The 19391-nt window shown below is 31.1% G+C and overlaps 1 protein-coding gene across 2 annotated transcripts in view; it reads right to left on the bottom strand.

Moving 5' to 3' along the window:
- Positions 1 to 2467: 2467 nt before the first annotated feature.
- The window catches only part of LOC129915442 (probable serine/threonine-protein kinase DDB_G0282963), an 83439-nt gene continuing 66515 nt past the window's right edge, over positions 2468 to 19391 (bottom strand). For both annotated transcript variants that reach the window (XM_055994987.1, XM_055994995.1), the window contains 4 exons: positions 8023 to 8152; positions 3720 to 4081; positions 3373 to 3647; positions 2468 to 3304 (listed from right to left, as the gene is read on the bottom strand). In XM_055994987.1, the coding sequence (XP_055850962.1) occupies positions 3274 to 3304; positions 3373 to 3647; positions 3720 to 4081; positions 8023 to 8152 (798 nt within the window). In that variant the 3' untranslated portion in view covers positions 2468 to 3273. The remainder of the gene's footprint in view (positions 3305 to 3372; positions 3648 to 3719; positions 4082 to 8022; positions 8153 to 19391) is intronic.

Here is a 19391-nt window from a genome sequence, read left to right as displayed (position 1 = left end):
GTATCTTATCTTTTTGCTTCGATACTTTTATAACCAGTTGCCTTCTCTACATTGTCTCCTTACGGGGCCCTGGCGTGTTGGGGGCCCCGGAGCACCGCCCCACTTGCCCCAATGGTGTGTACGCCCCTGTTTCGCGGACTTCAATTCGACTAAATGCTGGAAATCAGAAACCAGATCTAAGTTCCTAATTGAAGTCAACTGTTCTATCTTTCATAATTCTCCATAAATTTTTATCTTTTAAAACAAAAAGTTTAACTATAAATAAAAAGGGGCCATTTTGCTAATTTTTAAAAAAGTGGGGGCCAAGGGGCCCGAGCTTAAAAAAGGGGCCATTTGGCAACACTGGTCATAGGTGGTGTATGTTTCTTACATGTAACATGAGAATAACACATTAGTTTTACTATTTATTACCTATTTCGGAAAATAACTTTTTGCTATTCATATTTCTTAGTTGTGATGTTTTTGATTCGATAATACTGAAAAAACATTTTTTAATATTGATTTTCATAGCTTGGGTTTGAAAGGGTTAATGAAGCCTTAAGTTTTTATTTATTTGAACCTTCTACGATTTTAGACTGCAATATTTATTCATCAAAAACCATACTTTTGACTTTAACTTTCAATATCAAAGCAACGGAAAATTAAGTTTTGATTAATTTCAATTTTTTACTAAAGTTTCAAAAACTCGAGTTTTGTGATGTAGTTTCGTAGTAAATTAAAGTACAAATGTTTTCGAGAAAAGTAGAATAGTTACTTAAATACCGGTTGTTCAATTAAGGACGAAGATATTCAAAAATTCTTGAATGGTGAAGAAGGATTTTCAAATGGAGCAGGCTTTTCTTCTGACATTGACTATATTTTTTCGACCAAATTCAGCTAATGTGATGTATCTGAAAACGATTCGGATGAAGAAACGGCTGCTCCTAATGTTGAAAGCACTGATCTTTCAAAAAAGTTAGAAAAAATTAAATAACAAAAACGGTGTTAAAAATATGAAGTCGGGCAATTAAAAAAAAACATCCAAATACCAAATACATGTGGTTTTATTCGAATTTATTGTTTTTTTTTTCCTGAAGTGTTTGGCCTATGTCGCCTAGGTCACCAAATTGTCATTTCGCATATTATATCGGCCTCTTATCGGAATAGGCTTTGAGCTATTCCTAGAACGATTTTGAACCCTTAACAAAACTTTTACCATCAAGATACCGCTCCGATTCACACAGCTGTTTGATATAAAGACATAGTTAGTACACCATGGTTTGAAACAACTACATTAGAAATCGTGCTCTTGAAGCTTTAAATGTATCTAACAGTACGAGTTAGAAATTGGTTTACGTAGGCAGTTTGTTTATATCGGGATCAGTATGCGAAGGAAGAGAGCTTAAATGGTGGCCTCGATGCGTTAAGGGTAATTTTTATTAAAATTTCTTCAAGATTCCTTAAAATCTCATATTTTTTAGTTATGTCGTTTTCGATTGGTTTCACTCGAGGATTCACTCGTTCTGAAATCCAATAAAACGGTTTGAATCACTTCCACTCAATTCTGTTTTTTTTTTGCGTTTTTGAAAATTCTAAATGTCAAAAATTTGAATTAATTTTTTTTTCTGGCAAACGAATGACATGGTATTAAAGTTGAAAAATTATAATTATGAGGACGACGACGAAGAAGATAATCATAATAAATAGTTCCATCGCTTTTATGCACATATTTATATTTTTTTTATTAATTTCAATTTCAGAAAACAATTATATAATTCTTGAATTAAAAACAAAACACACTGATTGAGTTTTTTTTTTTTTTTGGCATTTGAAAATTCATGTATTAGTACTTCTTGAGTGGATTCTGATTTGAAATCGAGAAGAGAATTCCTATTCTCAGAATCGTTCAAGCTGTCATTTTCATGCCAATAAAATGGTTTCAGAAGGCTTCTGAACGCTTCCGGACGCTTCTGGACGTCCAATCGAAAACGACATTAGTTAATTTAAAATAAAAGGAATACTTAAAGTTTTTAAATTATTTGATTAACTCCAAAAATTGTCAAATAACTTTTGTTACAGAAAAACGCTAAGTTCTGAAAACATAATTTACTCAGAAAATTAAAAAAAAAGGACGAAACAAAAAAACGCACTAATTTGCGTTACCTTATTTTTACTTGGTCTATATGGCAAGTATTGGTGTCATAAACAAAATTAGAGGTTTTAATCAAAACTAACATTACGATAATGGAGAAATCCAAAAAAGTGCTTTTTGTCATGACATCCTTTGGTCTTTTGGTCAGTTTCAATTTTTTATTTTTTATACTATCTAGAAACTCCTTAATAGGATGAAAAATGAAAATGAAATATAAAACAAAATTTTAATATTTATATATTTTATTCAAATTATCGAATGTTTAAGGAATTTAAAAATTTGTTAACATTATTTGATTATTTGCAATAATATGATTACAATATCCTTGTTTTTTTGTTTTTATTTGTTTTTTTTTTTTGCTTAATTTTAAAACATAATTTATATAATAGGCTTTCGCTTTCATTACGAATGATATATTTTTTATCCATCACGCAAGTATGTATGCGTCCTTGCACAATCAATGGCTAACCACATCATCTCAACTCAAAGGCCATTGTATGAATTTATTTATTTTATTTATAATTTTTATAATTTTTTATCTGGAATATTAATTTCATCAACCGAATTGTCAAGAACAAACTTTATATAAATATTACCTACAGATTTTTTTGAATTTTCTTTTTTAATTTATGAAATTATGTGTATAATGTATGAGTGTTTTGTGTATTTAAATGTGTAATTTTATGTGTATAATACAATAAAGTTTTAGATAGTATTTTTGTGTAGGTAATATTTTATAATAATTGTAGAAAAAAGAGAGAGATAACAATATTGTTGAGTTTTTTTTTTTTTTGTTTATCCTTAATTTGTTGACTAGATTTTTTTTGAATATAATGTTATCTATTTTTTTTTTTTTTTTTAAGTTTGTTTTATTATTTATTTATTTTTTTTGAGTGTATATTTCGGGAGAAAAAAAATTGTTAACAGATCTTTATCATTGCTTCTTTGAATTCTTGATTAACAATATTCTTGAATATTTTTTGTTTATATCATTTTTATGGTGTTTAATTTTAACATTTTTTTTTGTTTATTTGTTTGTTTGTTTACGAAGATTACTGATATAAGATAAGTGATGATTTTATTCGGATTATAAATATCTTGCTGGTTTTCACATTGTTTTTTATTTAATATGATTTATTAATTTAATGGTCATCTTCCAGTTCCTTTGCGCTTCTATTTTAAGAAAAGAAAAAAAAAATTATTATTGCATACTTTTAGGAGTAAATATTTTTTGAACTTACAAGAATCTCGAAATATCTTCAATATCCACCAACATTGAATCCTGACCCATGTGCAATTCATCGCGTTCCATCAAATAATGTACAAGTGAATCATTGAGATCCTCGATTTGTGTGTGCAGATCATTGACGATAATTTGCAATTGAGCAATATTCATATCGGTCAACATTTGTCGTGAAACCCGTCGTTTTTCTGGCGCCATAATTACACCGACTTTTTCTAAAGACCCACGAATAATACCTGTGATTGGTGACAAACGTTGTTTTTGTCTATCCAACTATAATAGACATGTTTATTTTAATAAGTTGATCATTTTATTTATTTTTTTTTTTAATATTTTGATTTTTACCTCCATTTGCATATGAGCCATATCTTTAGCTTGTGATAAAGCCATACGGGCTTCAATTTGAAGTCGCGCCTGTCGAGTAAAGAAATCACATTCTTTGTCAGCAGCATCTGATTGTGGCACATTGGCGGCTGTTTGTGTAGATTTTCTCGCATTATTATTTGTACAACTAACTGAAAGGGGATTAGAATTGTAGGGATGGTGATCGGGAACATCTATTGAGGAAAAAAATTTCGGAGCAGCTTCAGTCCGAGTGTTGCTGCGGGCAACCATGCGAGATAGCTTTGGACATGTCTCGGAGTCTGAACTGTGACTTTCTGTGTCCGATGATGCTTCATTTGTGAAACAGATTTGCAGATTTTTACCTGAAAATAAAGTATTTGAAATATTATTAATATTGCTTATTGGCTTTTTTCACCCTAAAAGTTAAGCTTATTGGGTTAATAGGTTGCAAACAAAATATTTGTCGGTATTTGTCCCCTAATCCATGAAGAAAAATGCTTAAAGAAACTTTTGGGAATAAGAGAATGCAAAAAGAACCTCCTAAACGAGTTGTACAATTTTTTTTTCGCTAAGTTGACAAAATTGTCTTCTATTGAACGTGGAGTTTGAGCATCAACTCTTTCGATTTGTTTATTTAGTTTCTCATTTCATGAAGTGTGGCCTTAGTGATTTTTACAATGAATAAAACCATAGAACAGAAACTTTTTCTCAAATTTAGCACTGCAAATAGTATTTACTTGTCTGAATTGCTTAGAAAGCTGAAGAAGGCTTGTTTTTACCGTATTTTTTTATGTTTGTTACCTCATAACTTTGGACTGAGTGAGTCAATTTTGATAATTCTTTTGGTATTGGAAAGCCAATACCATGCAGTGTTGTCCATCTTGGTTAAAGAATCAATTTCGTCCATTTCTGGAAATAGAATCTATTAGAAAGCCATAAAACCCAGTTACGATCCATGGATATTTTTGGGTTTTGAATCGTTCCATTTTGTCTGGGTATCAACAAATGTTCAACACCACCAGTAAGATTAATATACGATGAGCTCATTATTGGAAGATCTAAAACATGTTAATGTATCAAAATAATCGATATGTAGTTTCAGCTTCGGTAGAATTACTTTGTTTAAATCTTTGATATAGAGAAAGTATTTGAAAGCATCTTTCATAGCATCATACATAAACTAACAACATTTAACTTTTACACAAATACAAACTTAGCTAAGAATCCCAGAAGTGATTGATATGGCTAAATTGTCAAACAACCAAATTAAATGGATGATCCAGCAGCAGTTGGGGAGTACTGTCATGAACCTATTCTAAAACCAAAACACTAAGAAGACATCGAGAAATAAGTTTGCAAATTATCTTAGTAATTAAATATCACAGATAAAGCTTGGTAAAACAGCTTCAGTGAACTCTGATTTTTCTGAACCGGATTTGCCACTCAAAGTATGAAGAATACAAACGGAAATACTCGCAAACGAAGACTCACAGCTACAAAGAAGACTTGAAGTAATAAAGTGTGGATCAGAGAGCTTCAGCAAAATGAAATACCAACGCTGGTGCTGGAAGGAATGAAACAGTTTTGGATAATATTTATTCATTGGCAAAATAATGTGAGCGCTGCTGTGTCTGAAAAGAAGAAGTGTTTACTAATGGTGTTTACACTAAGGCCCTTCTCCCTACAACTAGCCAGCAGAAGGAATTTCCTTTATTTAATATGCTACTTTATAATATATTCACAACTAAAACTTATAAGGAGCGGCTTGACCGGCCTCGCGTTTTTTTTACAGGTATTAAGAGACTTGGTTTTGGAAGTTTTGAAACGATGACAAAGCCTCAGATACCGTTGGATTTACTTATGACGAACTCCGCAAACGGAATATGGACAACGATTTTCGTATCTGCACGTACCACTTAAGGTCTCAAGATAGACAACGTTTATTCAAAATACTAGCGGAGGGCATAAATTGTTATAAGGCAGATATAACTGATACAAAAAAAGTGCGTTGGGAAGATCCAGACAAAAGAAAGCAAATAAACCACGACATCTACTACGGTAACTGATGCAACATCGCTTATTTATGTGTGGATTCATCACTGATGGCATGCGCTGGCAGAATAACTTTAGTTTTGACTGCGTCAACTAATGCCTCACCACGATTTGCATCAAGGCTTAACTCTCCAAAATAAGCCTGATTTGTGCGCATGCGCATCTACGGAAGACAAAAACTATACCACCATATGCAGCTTTTAAGAGCTCCTCGAAAAAACCTACAACCGAATCTCTAGCTACGATATTCAAATTGTCGTGGGTTATTCGAATGCCAAGCTAGGAACAGAATACACCCTTGAAAGAACTGTCAAAAAGCATTGCTTGAAGGACATCACGTCAGGCTAATCGAGTGCTGTGTAAACTCAACATTTTCGATATTTAAAACAGGGCATTGAAAACTTCTAGACTATTCTCCAGTAATATGGCATTAAACTATCCACCACCACTACCTTGTAGTAGCCAATGTACGGAAAAGGATATCCAAGTAAATATTTGACGTCGAACGATTACAATCACAAAAGATCACAGGTCCTTTTCCGATCGTGTCTCGAAAAACCTCTTAAGAAGTCCTATGTCGCCAGCAGCTAGCATAGAGAAGTGGCAACATTGCCAAGAAGCCATGAGAAATGCTGCCTCTTAAGTGCTGGGTATCACTAAGCCACCACAACGAAATCCCTGGTTTGAAAGAGAAATCATAAAAAAGTTGCACTGTAGAGAAGGACGAGAGCTGCGATGCAAATGAGTTCTAAAAACAAAACAAAAAAGAGGCAACACGGGAAAGAAAGAAGAGAAAAACTGAAGCAGGAATAAAGTGTAAACCTTCAATCTGAGAATCCTGCTAAAACAAACAAGAAATATAGCAGGTGAGATGTAATGCCAGATCTTGGAAAAACTCAAACCCATCATTTATTCAAAGTCGCTTATGACAGTATCTATACTATATTCTACATATATAGGGTGCTTTCATAAATGCATGGTTGCGCAAGTCTGACGAATGCAAAGCTTTCATTAATGCAAAATTGCAAATGACAAATGTCAGGTGTTCATAAATGTAAAACGCAAATATTTGCAGCGCAAATGTGCAAATGAAAAAATTCCCATGCGCAATTAATGTTAACTTGAAGAAAGAAGGAACATGACGTAAAAAATGATAAAGCTTTCCTATATTTCTCAATTCTGCCAAAATTTTGATTGGAAATTCAAAATTCAAATAAAAATAACAAAAATAGCCGCGAATTTCTTGGATATAATAAATTTGTAAACATTAAGAGAAATGTAAAAAAAAAAGTTTTTTTTCTTAAAGGATGGAATTGGTTTATTTTGGAGAAGTGGCTGAATTAAAACTTCAAACTTTTGACAAATGACGCAAATCAGAAAAAGTGTTCATAAATTCAAAGTAAAATATACATGCGCAAATTGTTTTTCTAACATTAGTCTGATCGCAAATGACCGCATGTAAACAAAGCAACCATGAAAGCACCCATACTGACTTTAAGAGCAATTTCTAGTTTTGGAATCCCTTGGCAACTCTAATTTCACTCGTCTGTGCAGAATGACCATGAAGAATGCATGTTGCTCCGTCAGGGTCAGCAAGGACCATACCGAGACTTACAAAAAAAAAAAACCGTCGAAACCAAACCAAAAATCATACAAAGAACAAACACAATAATGAACTAATTTTAAGCATCTGCTAACATAATCTACCAACCCTTCGATTAAATTTCTTTTATTTTTATCAAAAACTTTAACCAAAACCCTTCAAAGAATAATTTAGCATAACGAAAACCCTTGAAAAAAAATATAGGACAATGTCGTGGTTCTACTTAATCAATTTATATGCATCAGATTCGGAAGTGCTCCCTTCAAATTCCATAGTTGTTTAATTTATTGATTCACTTCCTATAACCTTCCCTTAATTTTTTTTTTTATTTCGTTCAACCACACACATTTTCGATAAGAGTGCCAATTACATTTAATAACAATACCCTCTTGAAATAACTGATATTAAACTAAGCAGGAAATTATACATATCTCACCCTCATATTTTTTATTTGCATTAAACCCTTATTTATAAGTAGGTTTGTAGGTACTCGTTATTTACGAGGGTTGCCAGATTTTTATCATCAGCGTCAACTATTTAAAGTTTTTTTTTTTTATGAAATTGATTTTTTGCAAAGATTTATTTATAGAAAACGGTGTGAGTTTTCAAAGCCACAAATAATTTACTTATTTTATATAAATTACTCACCATTTTTCATCCGTGATTGTAGGCTCGGCTTTCGTCCTGGTCGCATATTATTACTCACTAATTTACTAAAATAATCATCTTCAGCGCCCATGGCAAGTCTTCGACGAATTTCCTCACGATCATTTCGTCTCTGTAAACAAATAAAATTAACCCGATTAAATTATGGTTTAACTATGGTTCATATATTTAAAAGCTGTTAGTAATAGTATTTAGATTAAAAATCCTTAAAGATCATTTTTTAAAACCAAGATAAACACAAAACTCACACTATATCTTTTAGATTCATGTACATCAACATTTACAACCCTATCAAACTTATCAACAATATCACTGAGAAACTCTGGTTCAACCAGATAAACATCACAATTGAACATTTTCATTTCAACGGTGGGTATTTTTTGACGAAAAACCCGCGGAAACATTCCGTCAATGCAATCGTATTCGGATTTTGCACATCTGTCGTAGTTGAAGAAGAAATTTGAATTAACATTCGCAAAGAATTTGGATTTGAAACCAAAAAATAAACGATCAAACATTTTGTTTTTTCAAAATCACACGTAAAAATTTGTATCTTTTTTTAAAAGTATCTGAGCTTCTTGCTCAAAAAATAAATAACAAAATATCACCAGTCTTTTTTTGAAGACCTATTCCTGTGACGTACGTCGTTGAACTGCTGGATTGTGTCACGTATTTTAAAATTCAATCCATGTCCTTTTTTTTGGTGTGTGTCTCTGAATTGAATGCGTATTACGGTGTTCGTCGAGTTATCAAATTTTTGTGTAAATATGAACATGAACATTGAACATCGTTCATGATCATTTTCAAAGTCCACCACCAAACATGAACCGTAGGTACACAAAAGCAACGCCACAACCAAATAAAAATCCATTCAACAAATCGACACATGTGGCATTTTTTTTTTTTTTTTTATTTCGTTGTTAGTTCAGCTTCTCAGATACAAGATAAGGTTTGTAAACCAGCAGACGAAATAAATCGAAAAAGGTCTTCGTCCCCTATGTAGAGTATGTAGGTATGTATAGTATTTTTTAATAATATAATTCTTCCAAGAAGTACGGTGTTCAATTACAACATTGTGATTGTGATGAAGGTACTACTTGGGAAATGTTGAACATCAGGCAGCTGATCCTTTTCATATATTATAAATCCTAAGAAGTTAGGTGAATTTCAGCATATAGGTAGTTGGTCATTCTGTGTTTAGTGTTTGGTTTTTATATTGCGAACAATTTATATTTATATTATGTAATTGAATTCATGGGAAATACAAAAATATAGAGAGTTCTGATTTTGAACAATATTTATGTATGTTCGAATTCATTTGTTTTCTCATAACTTCTAAATTCCTTTTCATAATTTGACAAATAAGGTATCGTTGGACGCGTCTTAATTGTCCAGTGGGTACATGGACAAAGAAGACCACCTTAAAACAAGTGGAGTGTGTATTAAATTAAGCGGAATTCTGCATTTTTTTTTGCTAATATGACTTCTGTCTTTTTCTTGAATGTGTAAATTTAAAAGTAATCCACTTAATTTAAGCGGAAAATCATCTTATTTTTGGGTGATTAGGCGAGTGCCCTACCTTTAGCCTATCTCACAGTTGGGAATAAGTATGATAAATAATTTTGAAATATTTATTTTTGTCGGTTTTTTAAAACGGATTCCACTTATTTTATTCGGAAATCGTATATTTTTGAAAAGGTTGGGATTTAAGGTGAACATCATCTTTTTTTAAGGTGTCCTTTTTTTTTTCTTCGTGTATGTGTTGACATATTTACATTAAATATAAATAATGACAAAAAAAATAATAATAGGTAATTAAATCCTTAGAAAGTACATTTTTAAAACCAAAAGTTGTTGTCAATTGTTAAAAAAATGGAACACATTAGAGAGCTTGATTTTAATGTTTGTTGATGTCAATAGTTCCTATAGAAACTCACCAAAAAATCTCAATTACCAAACTTGAAGTAAATCACTGTTGTAACTTGGACGAAAAAGTGATAGATTCACAGCCAGTAAGGCATATAGAATTACAGAACTCACTTCTTAAGCATTTTCTATCCTAGTTATGTCATTCCTGATTGTTATTTCGAGTATTATTTTTAATGAGTTCTAAACTCGCTCTATATAGCAAACAATGATTTTTACAACAATGATTTTGGAGTACAAGACATTCGGCAACAACCATGGTCGTACAAATGCTCAGATTTTCAGTAAAAAAAATTTAAACTATTAGGAACTGTGGTGAAATTCTGAAAAAAAAAAATCTCAATAAAGGAAGCGATAAAACACGAATATATATGTATATGAGTTTGAATAGGCAGACTTTCTTGGCTAGTTTAAATTGACTGAGTATCCATACAAAATTGAAATCGAACTGAATTTAAAAAAAAAAAAATAGAAAATGGAGAACTAAATATTTCGAAGATCAGCTGAAGATCAGATGGTGCAAGGAAGAACAATCAATTTTCTTCAGTCGGCAGCCTGTGTATGTAGGTTAAAAGGATTTCCGGAAAATCTTTAAGATACAGGTACACAGTTTGAAGAAAATCATTACAAATTACAATTATGGAGGAGTTTCCTTCGAACAGATGTTTTTGAAAATCAACTTAAAAAATAACAAAGTATGCCAAAGTAGGGATTGAGGATGGCAGGTTTTTATTTATTATTTCATCGGAATTGGTGCAAGGAAAATAAAAAAAAGTAAGTAGTTAGATACCTGTTTTTAGAAAAAAAAAAAGTTAATGATAGTATGTAAACTTTGCAGTTATATGGTGCTGATGATAACATGGTGTTTTTAGTTTTGACAAACCACTAATTATTGTTTAATTAAAGAAATAAAAAAAATTGAAATTTATAATAGAATTTGTATTTTATATATCTTGCATTTCGGAAGTTAATGAGTTTTAATCGAAGGATGCATATTTTCGAGCAGAGTCGCCAAAGAGTTCTTAAGGTTGAAAACCCGCCACAACAATAAAATTCTGATTCCGTCAATTGGTAAACCCTAATCCCCTAATCGAATGAGAAAATGTAGGGGAAGTGGGGACAAGACCGCCTATTGGGGCAAGACCAGACCAGTGCCGGTTTAAGCACTACCGGCGCCCCTGGGCATGATTGCAAGTGGCGCCTCTCAAAAAAAAATTCATTTTAAAACAATTTTTTAAAATCACGAAAAAAGCAATAGCAGATTATGTCATATACTTGTTAATGCATTTATTGACAATGTCCAGTTTATTAAAGTAAATAAGGTTAACTTTAAAAAAAATTAAATATTCATGTTATTTAGGCTCAAGTTACAAGTTTACCTTTATTTCTGACTTTTTTGTTTAAACACATTTAAAGAGTAGGTAGGTACAGTTGGTTTTATTTGAACAATATTTTTTCAAAAACTTTTTTTCAATATTAATGTCGTTTTCGATTGGAATCACTCAATGATTCACTCATTCTGATATACAATAAAAAAGTTTGAATCACTTCCACCCAATTCTGAATCTTAATATCCGTATTAGTGAAAAATCAAATAATTTTTTTTGTTTTTTTCAGTAGGAGAATAAAAAACTTGTAGCAGGCTCCTGAATGATTCCGGACGCTTCCGGACGGCCAATCGAAAACGACATACCTTTATAAGTATTAGGTTTGTTCGTTGTGAGCTCAAGGGCACTCTGGGTCGCTCCGAATTCGTTGTCAAGCGTTTTTTGTAGCTCCTTTTTCAACCAGAGTTATTTCCTCTGTGTTCGATGTTCGCTGATGAAACTAAAGCTCTGAGGTGTTCGATGTAAAATGAAAACCCGAGAAACTCTGATTTTTTTGACAGTTAATTGACATGACTTAGAGTGCCCTGGAGGAGGGAACAACGAACAGATCTATTCTTTTATTCTCACACACAAACGTAGTTTTTTATGAGAAATGGAGAAGCTGTCAATTTTTGGCCTTTCTGGATTTTGGGTTTTCGGGATTTTGGTTTTTCGGGATTTTGGGATTCTGGGTTTTCGGGATTTAGGGTATTATGGATTTTGGGCTTCCTGGACTTTTAATTTCGGAATTCTGTCTGTCTCCCTCCTGTTTCTTTATTCATTATTACAGTCTGGATATTACCAGCTATGATTTAGTGTTTTATATATAGGGGCGCCTTTTCAAAAATTAAACTGGTTGGAGGAATATTAGGATTGCTTTAGTCTTTCAAAAGAAATTGGGGAGCCTTGTTCTTTAAAGATGAACGAAGATTTTGGACACCATTGTCCTTCCGGAAGCCAAACAAATTAACTCAAAATTGGGGGGCGCCTTCATTTTTCAAAAAGTTTAGGACAAACAATACGAGCGCCGTTGAAAAAGTAAAATAGAAAAAAATTGGGGCGCATTTGTGAAAGTAAAAATAAATAAAACATCGATTGGATAGACTTCGTTATTTATATAACTTTTGTAAAAGTTAGGGGAGCCTGCAGCGCCCCTCAATGCTTGCGCCCCTGGGCGATGGCCCAGGCTGCCCCCCCCTTAAAACCGGAGCTGGGCAAGACTGTTTTTGTACAATGTTGTATAAAAAAAATTAAAATTGACAACACTTGTAATGTAAAATAAGTGAATTCTGGTATGATCGATCATGTCTGTGAGTATGTAATAATGAGCAAGTTCAGTTGAAATTCTCAAAAGTAACGGTAAATTTTGTGTCTTTTCATCAAATGTGAAAAATAATTTGTACTTTTTTTTTTAAGTGAAATAATTAATGGTGTTAACTTTTTCTTTTTTTATAATAAAAGTTGGGAACCAATGACAATATATCACACAAGTCTGATTACACTGGTCGGCAAAAAACACAAAAAAGTCGGGAGCAAGAACTTTGTGGGGTGATTTGAATTGACTTTAGTGTGTTGAATTCAAAACTGTTTACAGATTTATTCTATCACGTCTAGTTTTTGAGCTACACTTATCACTATTTTCGCTATAAACTCAAAAAAAAAAAAACTAATTTTTAATTAAGTTCTTTTTGATGTTTAGTCAAAAATATATTTTTTTCCGTAATATGTTGCTTTTTTTAAGTCCAAATCAGAAGACGCAAACTGGAATTTGGTTCAAAAAACTATTCATTACTTCGGAAAAAACAAGCAAGATTTTGAGGTATTTATCATAAATTTCTTTTTTCAATATCTTCGAGAAAAAAATAATTTTGAAAATAATAATAAAAATATTAAACTTAGAGCCAATTTTTCAATAAACCCCAGTTAGGGCTTATTCCTATGAATAAAAGCTTTTTTATATTCGATTGTTTTTTATTAAATGATGTTTTTTATTGACTTTTAAGGTAGTTAAACATCTGATAGCGGTCTTGCCCCTACTTCCTCTACTTCAAATTTGGTATGTAGTAGTTTACTGGAAATCCTCCAGCGGAGTTTCGGAATTATTTTTTTTTAGGACCAACTATAAGTTTGCGTTTCCAAAGATTTTTTGTTTGTTTCTTTATTATGTTTTTTTTTCGAAAATCATTTAACGGCAACTTTATAGTTTTAAAAGAATATTAATTTTTTAAATTTTAGAAAATAAAAACTTCGAAAACAGGACATTGGATTTTATTTTTGAAATTTTGGATTTTGGTAGGTATTGATATATAATTCCTACAAAGTTACATACTTACTAGCTCCAATTATCTGGGTTTGGTAGAATCGTAGCTTTGTAGCTTATCAGATATTAATTGAGTACTGATTTTACATTGCAATCTTTGAGATGATGATACTAAGATTTTGTACGGTCTCACATACGAAGCATCATTCAAAATTTAAGATGAATAGGTAGATTTTGCACGCACATTTTTTCCATTTATCTATATAAAATGAAATATCGTCGCCTAAGTGACAGAAGAACGTAATTATATTTTGTAAGGTCTTGAGATGGGTATTTAGTTTATGGAAAAAACAAGAATTTTATAATAACTATACCCACAAATTTTAATGATATGTTTTCTTAGGTAATATTTGGCCTATCCGTTGCAATATTTTTTCAAAATACTTGACTTCCTCAAAATAGCAACTTTGCGTTACTTTTTTGTGACTTGAAGGAATAATAAAATGCAACACAAGCCCTGTCCATATTTTTCGTGATGACATTATCTTATTTGATTTTACTAGTTGTCAAAAAAAAGCCCCAAATACCTTAGTTTTAATTGAGTTTTGGACATTATAACTTGAAAATTAGTTTTGATAGGAGCTATAAATCTCGGCTAAAAGTAAGTAAACCGTCCTATCATAGAAGCTTCCATGTATATGAATAATTTTCCACCAAAAATGAAAATTAAATGAAGTCCCACCTACGCTCTAAAACTTAAAATTACAAAAGTTAGTTGAAATCAATGTAATAAAGGCATCTGCTTTAAGACTAGTTGAGACTGAGCCAATTCAAAGGGAACAAAGAAAGTGCAAAGTGCGTTACTTCGAAAAGACAATTAAAATCCACTATTTTTTGCTACACAGAGAAAAATATGACCCGCTTAAAACTAACAGATTGCCATATTGTTTTACCGTCCATACATTTCATAAAGAAATCTTATTAAAATCAACGATTAATAAGGTTTTTTTAAGGAGATTTCTTATTATTTTTATAGAGAAAATCTTATTAAAATTTGACTGAAAAGTTGATTTTTTTTGCAACTTAGCACTAAAACAAAAATCGCGATCAATATTTTCATGGCAGGTTGGTTCAGGTGGTAAGGTGGGCGACTAATGATTTGAAGTCTCCAGTTCGATTCCCAGCCAGGTCATCGTTTTTTTTATTTTTTTTGCAGATTTTAAAACAATAAGGAAAACCCGATTGTTTTAATAAGGTTTTCTTCTTGGATGAAAACCATAGAGAAATCTTATTGTTTTTGTTCTATTTTATGTGGTCTATTTTTCTCTGTGTATGCAAAGATTAATTTATTCTTTATTTTCACTTGTTCGATATAATAATAAAGGCAAAAGGTGTCACATACATTATGTACCACCTACAATTGTTCACAGTTCAGATAAAAATCATAAAATACTAGCTGACCCGGCGGACTTCGTTCCGCCATTTTTTGTATTTATTTTTAATTTTCGACTCTATAATTAGTTAACATTTTAAATGAAAAATTGAATCAAAACTTGAAAAGTTCGTAAAATGAGTTTAAAAATATTCACTTTTAAACTTTTAGCAAAAGTGACCCATGTAAAATATGGCCTATGTTAAAAACGGCCAAAAAACTTGGGACAAAAAAACTTGTTTTTCCCGTTATTTGGTCAAAAATCATTTTAAAAATTTAAAAATTTGTAATTGCTTGCGCATGACTAAAGCCTATATTTCCTATAAGTGGAGATTTTTTGGAGGCTTATAAAAATTACAAAAAAAATAAAAACTACTCAAAAATGTCCCTAAAAATTAGTTGTTTTCCAAAAATTCAAATTTCAAATTCCAGGGCCTATGAAAAAAATCCGTATAAGACGTCTAAAAATTAGTATAAGACGCCTAACTCAAGTTTCCGTAAAAAATTTTCCCTACCTTTAATAAGCCTTTTGTCGAAGTTCTACCACATGTTTTCACTGCACAAAAACCTTCACAACTTAGTTTTGAATTTTTTTTTAAATTTTTGCAATACCTTTTTCAACCTTACAATAAATTTATCTATCATTTAAAAAAAAAATCAACTCTTTACAATTTACCGTTTAGGAAATAGCCTCTATTTTCAATGTCGTGTTACCCCTATTTAACCTATAAAATCATTAATTTTTTAGCCTAAAACCTTCTACTCTTATTCCCCTTTGATTTAAAAAAAATAAGCAAAATAAGTTAGCCGGTGTGGCCGGTTAGCGAATGTACAAAAAACCAAACTTTAATATATATTAAAAGCAAAAAAAAACATGTAATTCTATTTTCTCACGCTTAAAATGTGTTATCAAATGAAAGGTAATATTATCAGGATGCTCAATAAAAATAAATCAAATTTTTATAAGCTCCAGATCAAAAGATGTAATATGTTGAAAAATAGAGTTTTATTTTACCGTTATTTCAAATTTGTCATTACAAAATTAATTGAAACTTTGTACAAATATAGTCTTGCCCATTATCTATCTACACTGTAAATTTTATTCATTTATCATTTTCATTTATCTATTCATTTATCTATTATCTATAAGAAAAAAATTTTGTACATGCATGCGCATGATTGAAACCTATATTTCCTATAAGTTTGAGATTTTTTGCAGACTTTAAAAAATTCCAAAAAAATAAATACTCAAAAATGTCCCTAAAAATTAGGTTGTTTTTCAAAAAAATTTATTTCAAAATACAGGGCCTATGAAAAAAATCCGTTTTAGACCACTAATTTTTTTTTTAATATCTTTCTCATGGTGTAACTCAAATTTCTGTGCAAAATTTTGCGTACCTCTAATTAGTTTTTTGTCGAAGGTCTATGACTGCAAAAAAACTTTCACAACTTGGTTTTGAAATTTTTTTTGAATTTTTTCAATACCTTTTTTAACTATTAAATAAATTTGTCTATCATTTAAAAAAAAAGTCAACTCTTTACGACTTACCGTTTAGAAAATAGTCTCTTTTTTCAATGTCGTGTTACCCCTATTTACCCTATAAAATCTTTAATTGTTTTTTGCCTTAAACCTTCTCCTCTTATGCCTCTTTGATTTAAAAAAAAAAAATTAAGAAAATAAGTCAGCCGGTGTGGTCGGTTAGCGAACGTACACAAAACCAAACTTTAATATATATAATAGATGACCCATTTTCATTCAATCTAAGTACATCCTTTATGCATTTCAAAGAAAGCTGTTTCTATGAGTGAAACTTGCACAACAATCCCACACAAATCAAAACTTCATGAAATCAAAACTTCATAAAAGATAAATCTCACTTGGCTCACACTTCCACACATTGCAATATCGCATTCAAATTTTAGAAATTGCGACTTAAAATCTGTTGCAAATTTTTTTTAACAAAAGAAGGAACAAAAAAAAGATCAAAAACAACTTTTAAAAAGTTGTCACACCACAATACATTTGCGAAGCCGCTGGCTGCCTCCAGTTTACATTTTGAACCAAAATTGCATTTATTACGAGTCATATTTGCAGAGTGCTCATATGTATCTGTAACTAGTTTAGCTTGTATCTTCTAGTTATACTACATGACTCATCCAATTTGTATCTCTACTTTTAAAACTATTACACTTTCACTCAATTAAAGTTTATTAAACAAAATAATAAGAAAAAAAAAATAAACTTAACAACTTTAACGTAATTATAACAATCAAAACATTCCAAACCTCATGAATATCCATTGAGACCAAATAAACCAATAAAAAAACCGGTTCAATCTTTTGTTTTGGCCTCGCATAAAAGGTTTTTCGACTTTTTAAAGAGAGGTTAAACAAATTTTGTGTATATTCTAACCTGTTCACTCCAATTGCCAGCAGCAGTATTGTTAACGATCGATGTAAACAGCTCAACTGTGTCAACACTTTCGTTATCATCATAGCACAAAGTATACAAATCAAGGACGAAACGTGAATCCTTTTTGTAATGACGTTTGTCAAATTGAGTTATTAGACTAAGTGGTTCAACAACTTCCATGGTTTTAGCTTATTTTTATTGGCCAACACTGTTCTAGGTCGAATGTGTATAAACACTTTGTTTGTTTACCAACTCATAAATCTTTTTCAAACCAAAAAAAATATATTAGATAATATTTGTAATTATGTCAAAATTTAAAACTTTTGGCCAAAAAAACTTAAAATACACGTCAAGAGTTTGGTCGACGTTATAGTTGACTGATTTTTTGAATTAGCAAATTTGACGAACCGACCCGCGTGATCCACGATAGTTATTAAAGCATTCACAGCCAACAGATTACAAGGTTTGTGATGTTTCTTCTCTCACACTTATTCCAAAATTAAGTACATTATGTACACGAATACGTGAAATTGAATTTTCAGATATAAAAAACTGGTATAAAATCATACCAACAAACGGTATTATAAATTGAAAGTATCTACTTTTAAAGGCAATGGCGGGAAATACAAGTATCCCAATAAAATTTGTATAGAAAAAAAATGCACTACACTACATCATACGGATGCAAACTTCGTGGCGCACACCTGTAGACAGACTGGAGTTTTGGTTGGATTTTTCATGAGACTCTAAAAAAGATAGACACCACAAGCACAACAGTGGGCTTGTGAAAAATCATTGACCGAAAAAAACCTGTACTTCGGAAGTGGTTATATTTTTGTAGCTATAGATAGAGGTTTAGAGCTTATTGTCGTTAATAATATAGGCTGAGAAGTTGAGTTGTAAATGAGTAAACTAAGTTTAAAAAGTTCTGGCATGGAGGCTTGCAACCAATTCGCAACCGATTTTAAACCTTACACTTATGTATTTGAAATCAAATTGATAATAATTTGCGGTAATTTTTCAACTGATTTGCAATTTCTGTAAAACTAGTTTCCAACAACATATTGAACCTTTTGGCATACATTTTTTACAAGACCACAAACTTAAGAAATTTAATATTGAAACTTTAGAAATATTTCAAAACCAGTTTTCCGATATGTGCTGGAGTCTTTAAAGTTAAGAAAATGATTTAGATCTGCAGGATAATTTATTGGTTATAATTAAGTTTCCTTAAGAAAGCTGGTTTGCAATCGATTTGAAACCAATTTTCAATATGAACTTTGCAGACAATTTGTCTGCTGAGGTTTGGACAGCCACCAAAGTCGCAAAACTCGCCTGATTTTGAAATATTAAACGCCAATCGCTTCGTTAAATCAAAATCTAGGGGCGATATTTTTTAGTTTTTTTTTATTTGTCTTAACAAAAAAGTTAAAGTAAATTTGCAACTATTTCAAAACTCATTTTTCGAGTTTTTATACTTTTCAGGTCTGCATGAACATTTTATACTTATTGTCCTCTCGCAAACTGGTCGCAATCAATTTGAAACCAATTAGCAATTTATTTGGAAACCAGCTTTTGTAGTTTGGGGTCTTGAAACTTAAAAAAAAAAAAATGAAAACCATTTCAGATCGCCTTGCAGTCAATTTTGAATAAATTTTGCAATCCATTTGAAGCCAATTGCAATTGATTTGATATTAAAACAAACTTTGACCTGATTTAAATTTGGCCTAAAAACGATTTGGAATTTTAAATAAATTTCTCTTGAAAAAGAATATTTCAGATCTGGATGAATTTTTTTTTAATTAGATTTCCTATATGAAACCGATCTGCAATCGATTTAAAACTTATTTGCAACTCATTTAAAGACTAACCTCTCATTAAGATAGAAAATTTGGTTTATAATTGATTTTTAAATTAATTATTTTTACGAAACTGGTTTGCAATCGATTTATA

The sequence above is a fragment of the Episyrphus balteatus genome, chromosome 1 (genome assembly GCF_945859705.1).
Source record: "Episyrphus balteatus chromosome 1, idEpiBalt1.1, whole genome shotgun sequence".
Lineage (NCBI taxonomy): Eukaryota > Metazoa > Arthropoda > Insecta > Diptera > Syrphidae > Episyrphus > Episyrphus balteatus.
Note: the sequence above shows the minus strand (reverse complement) of the source record. Positions and strands in the feature narration are given on the sequence as shown.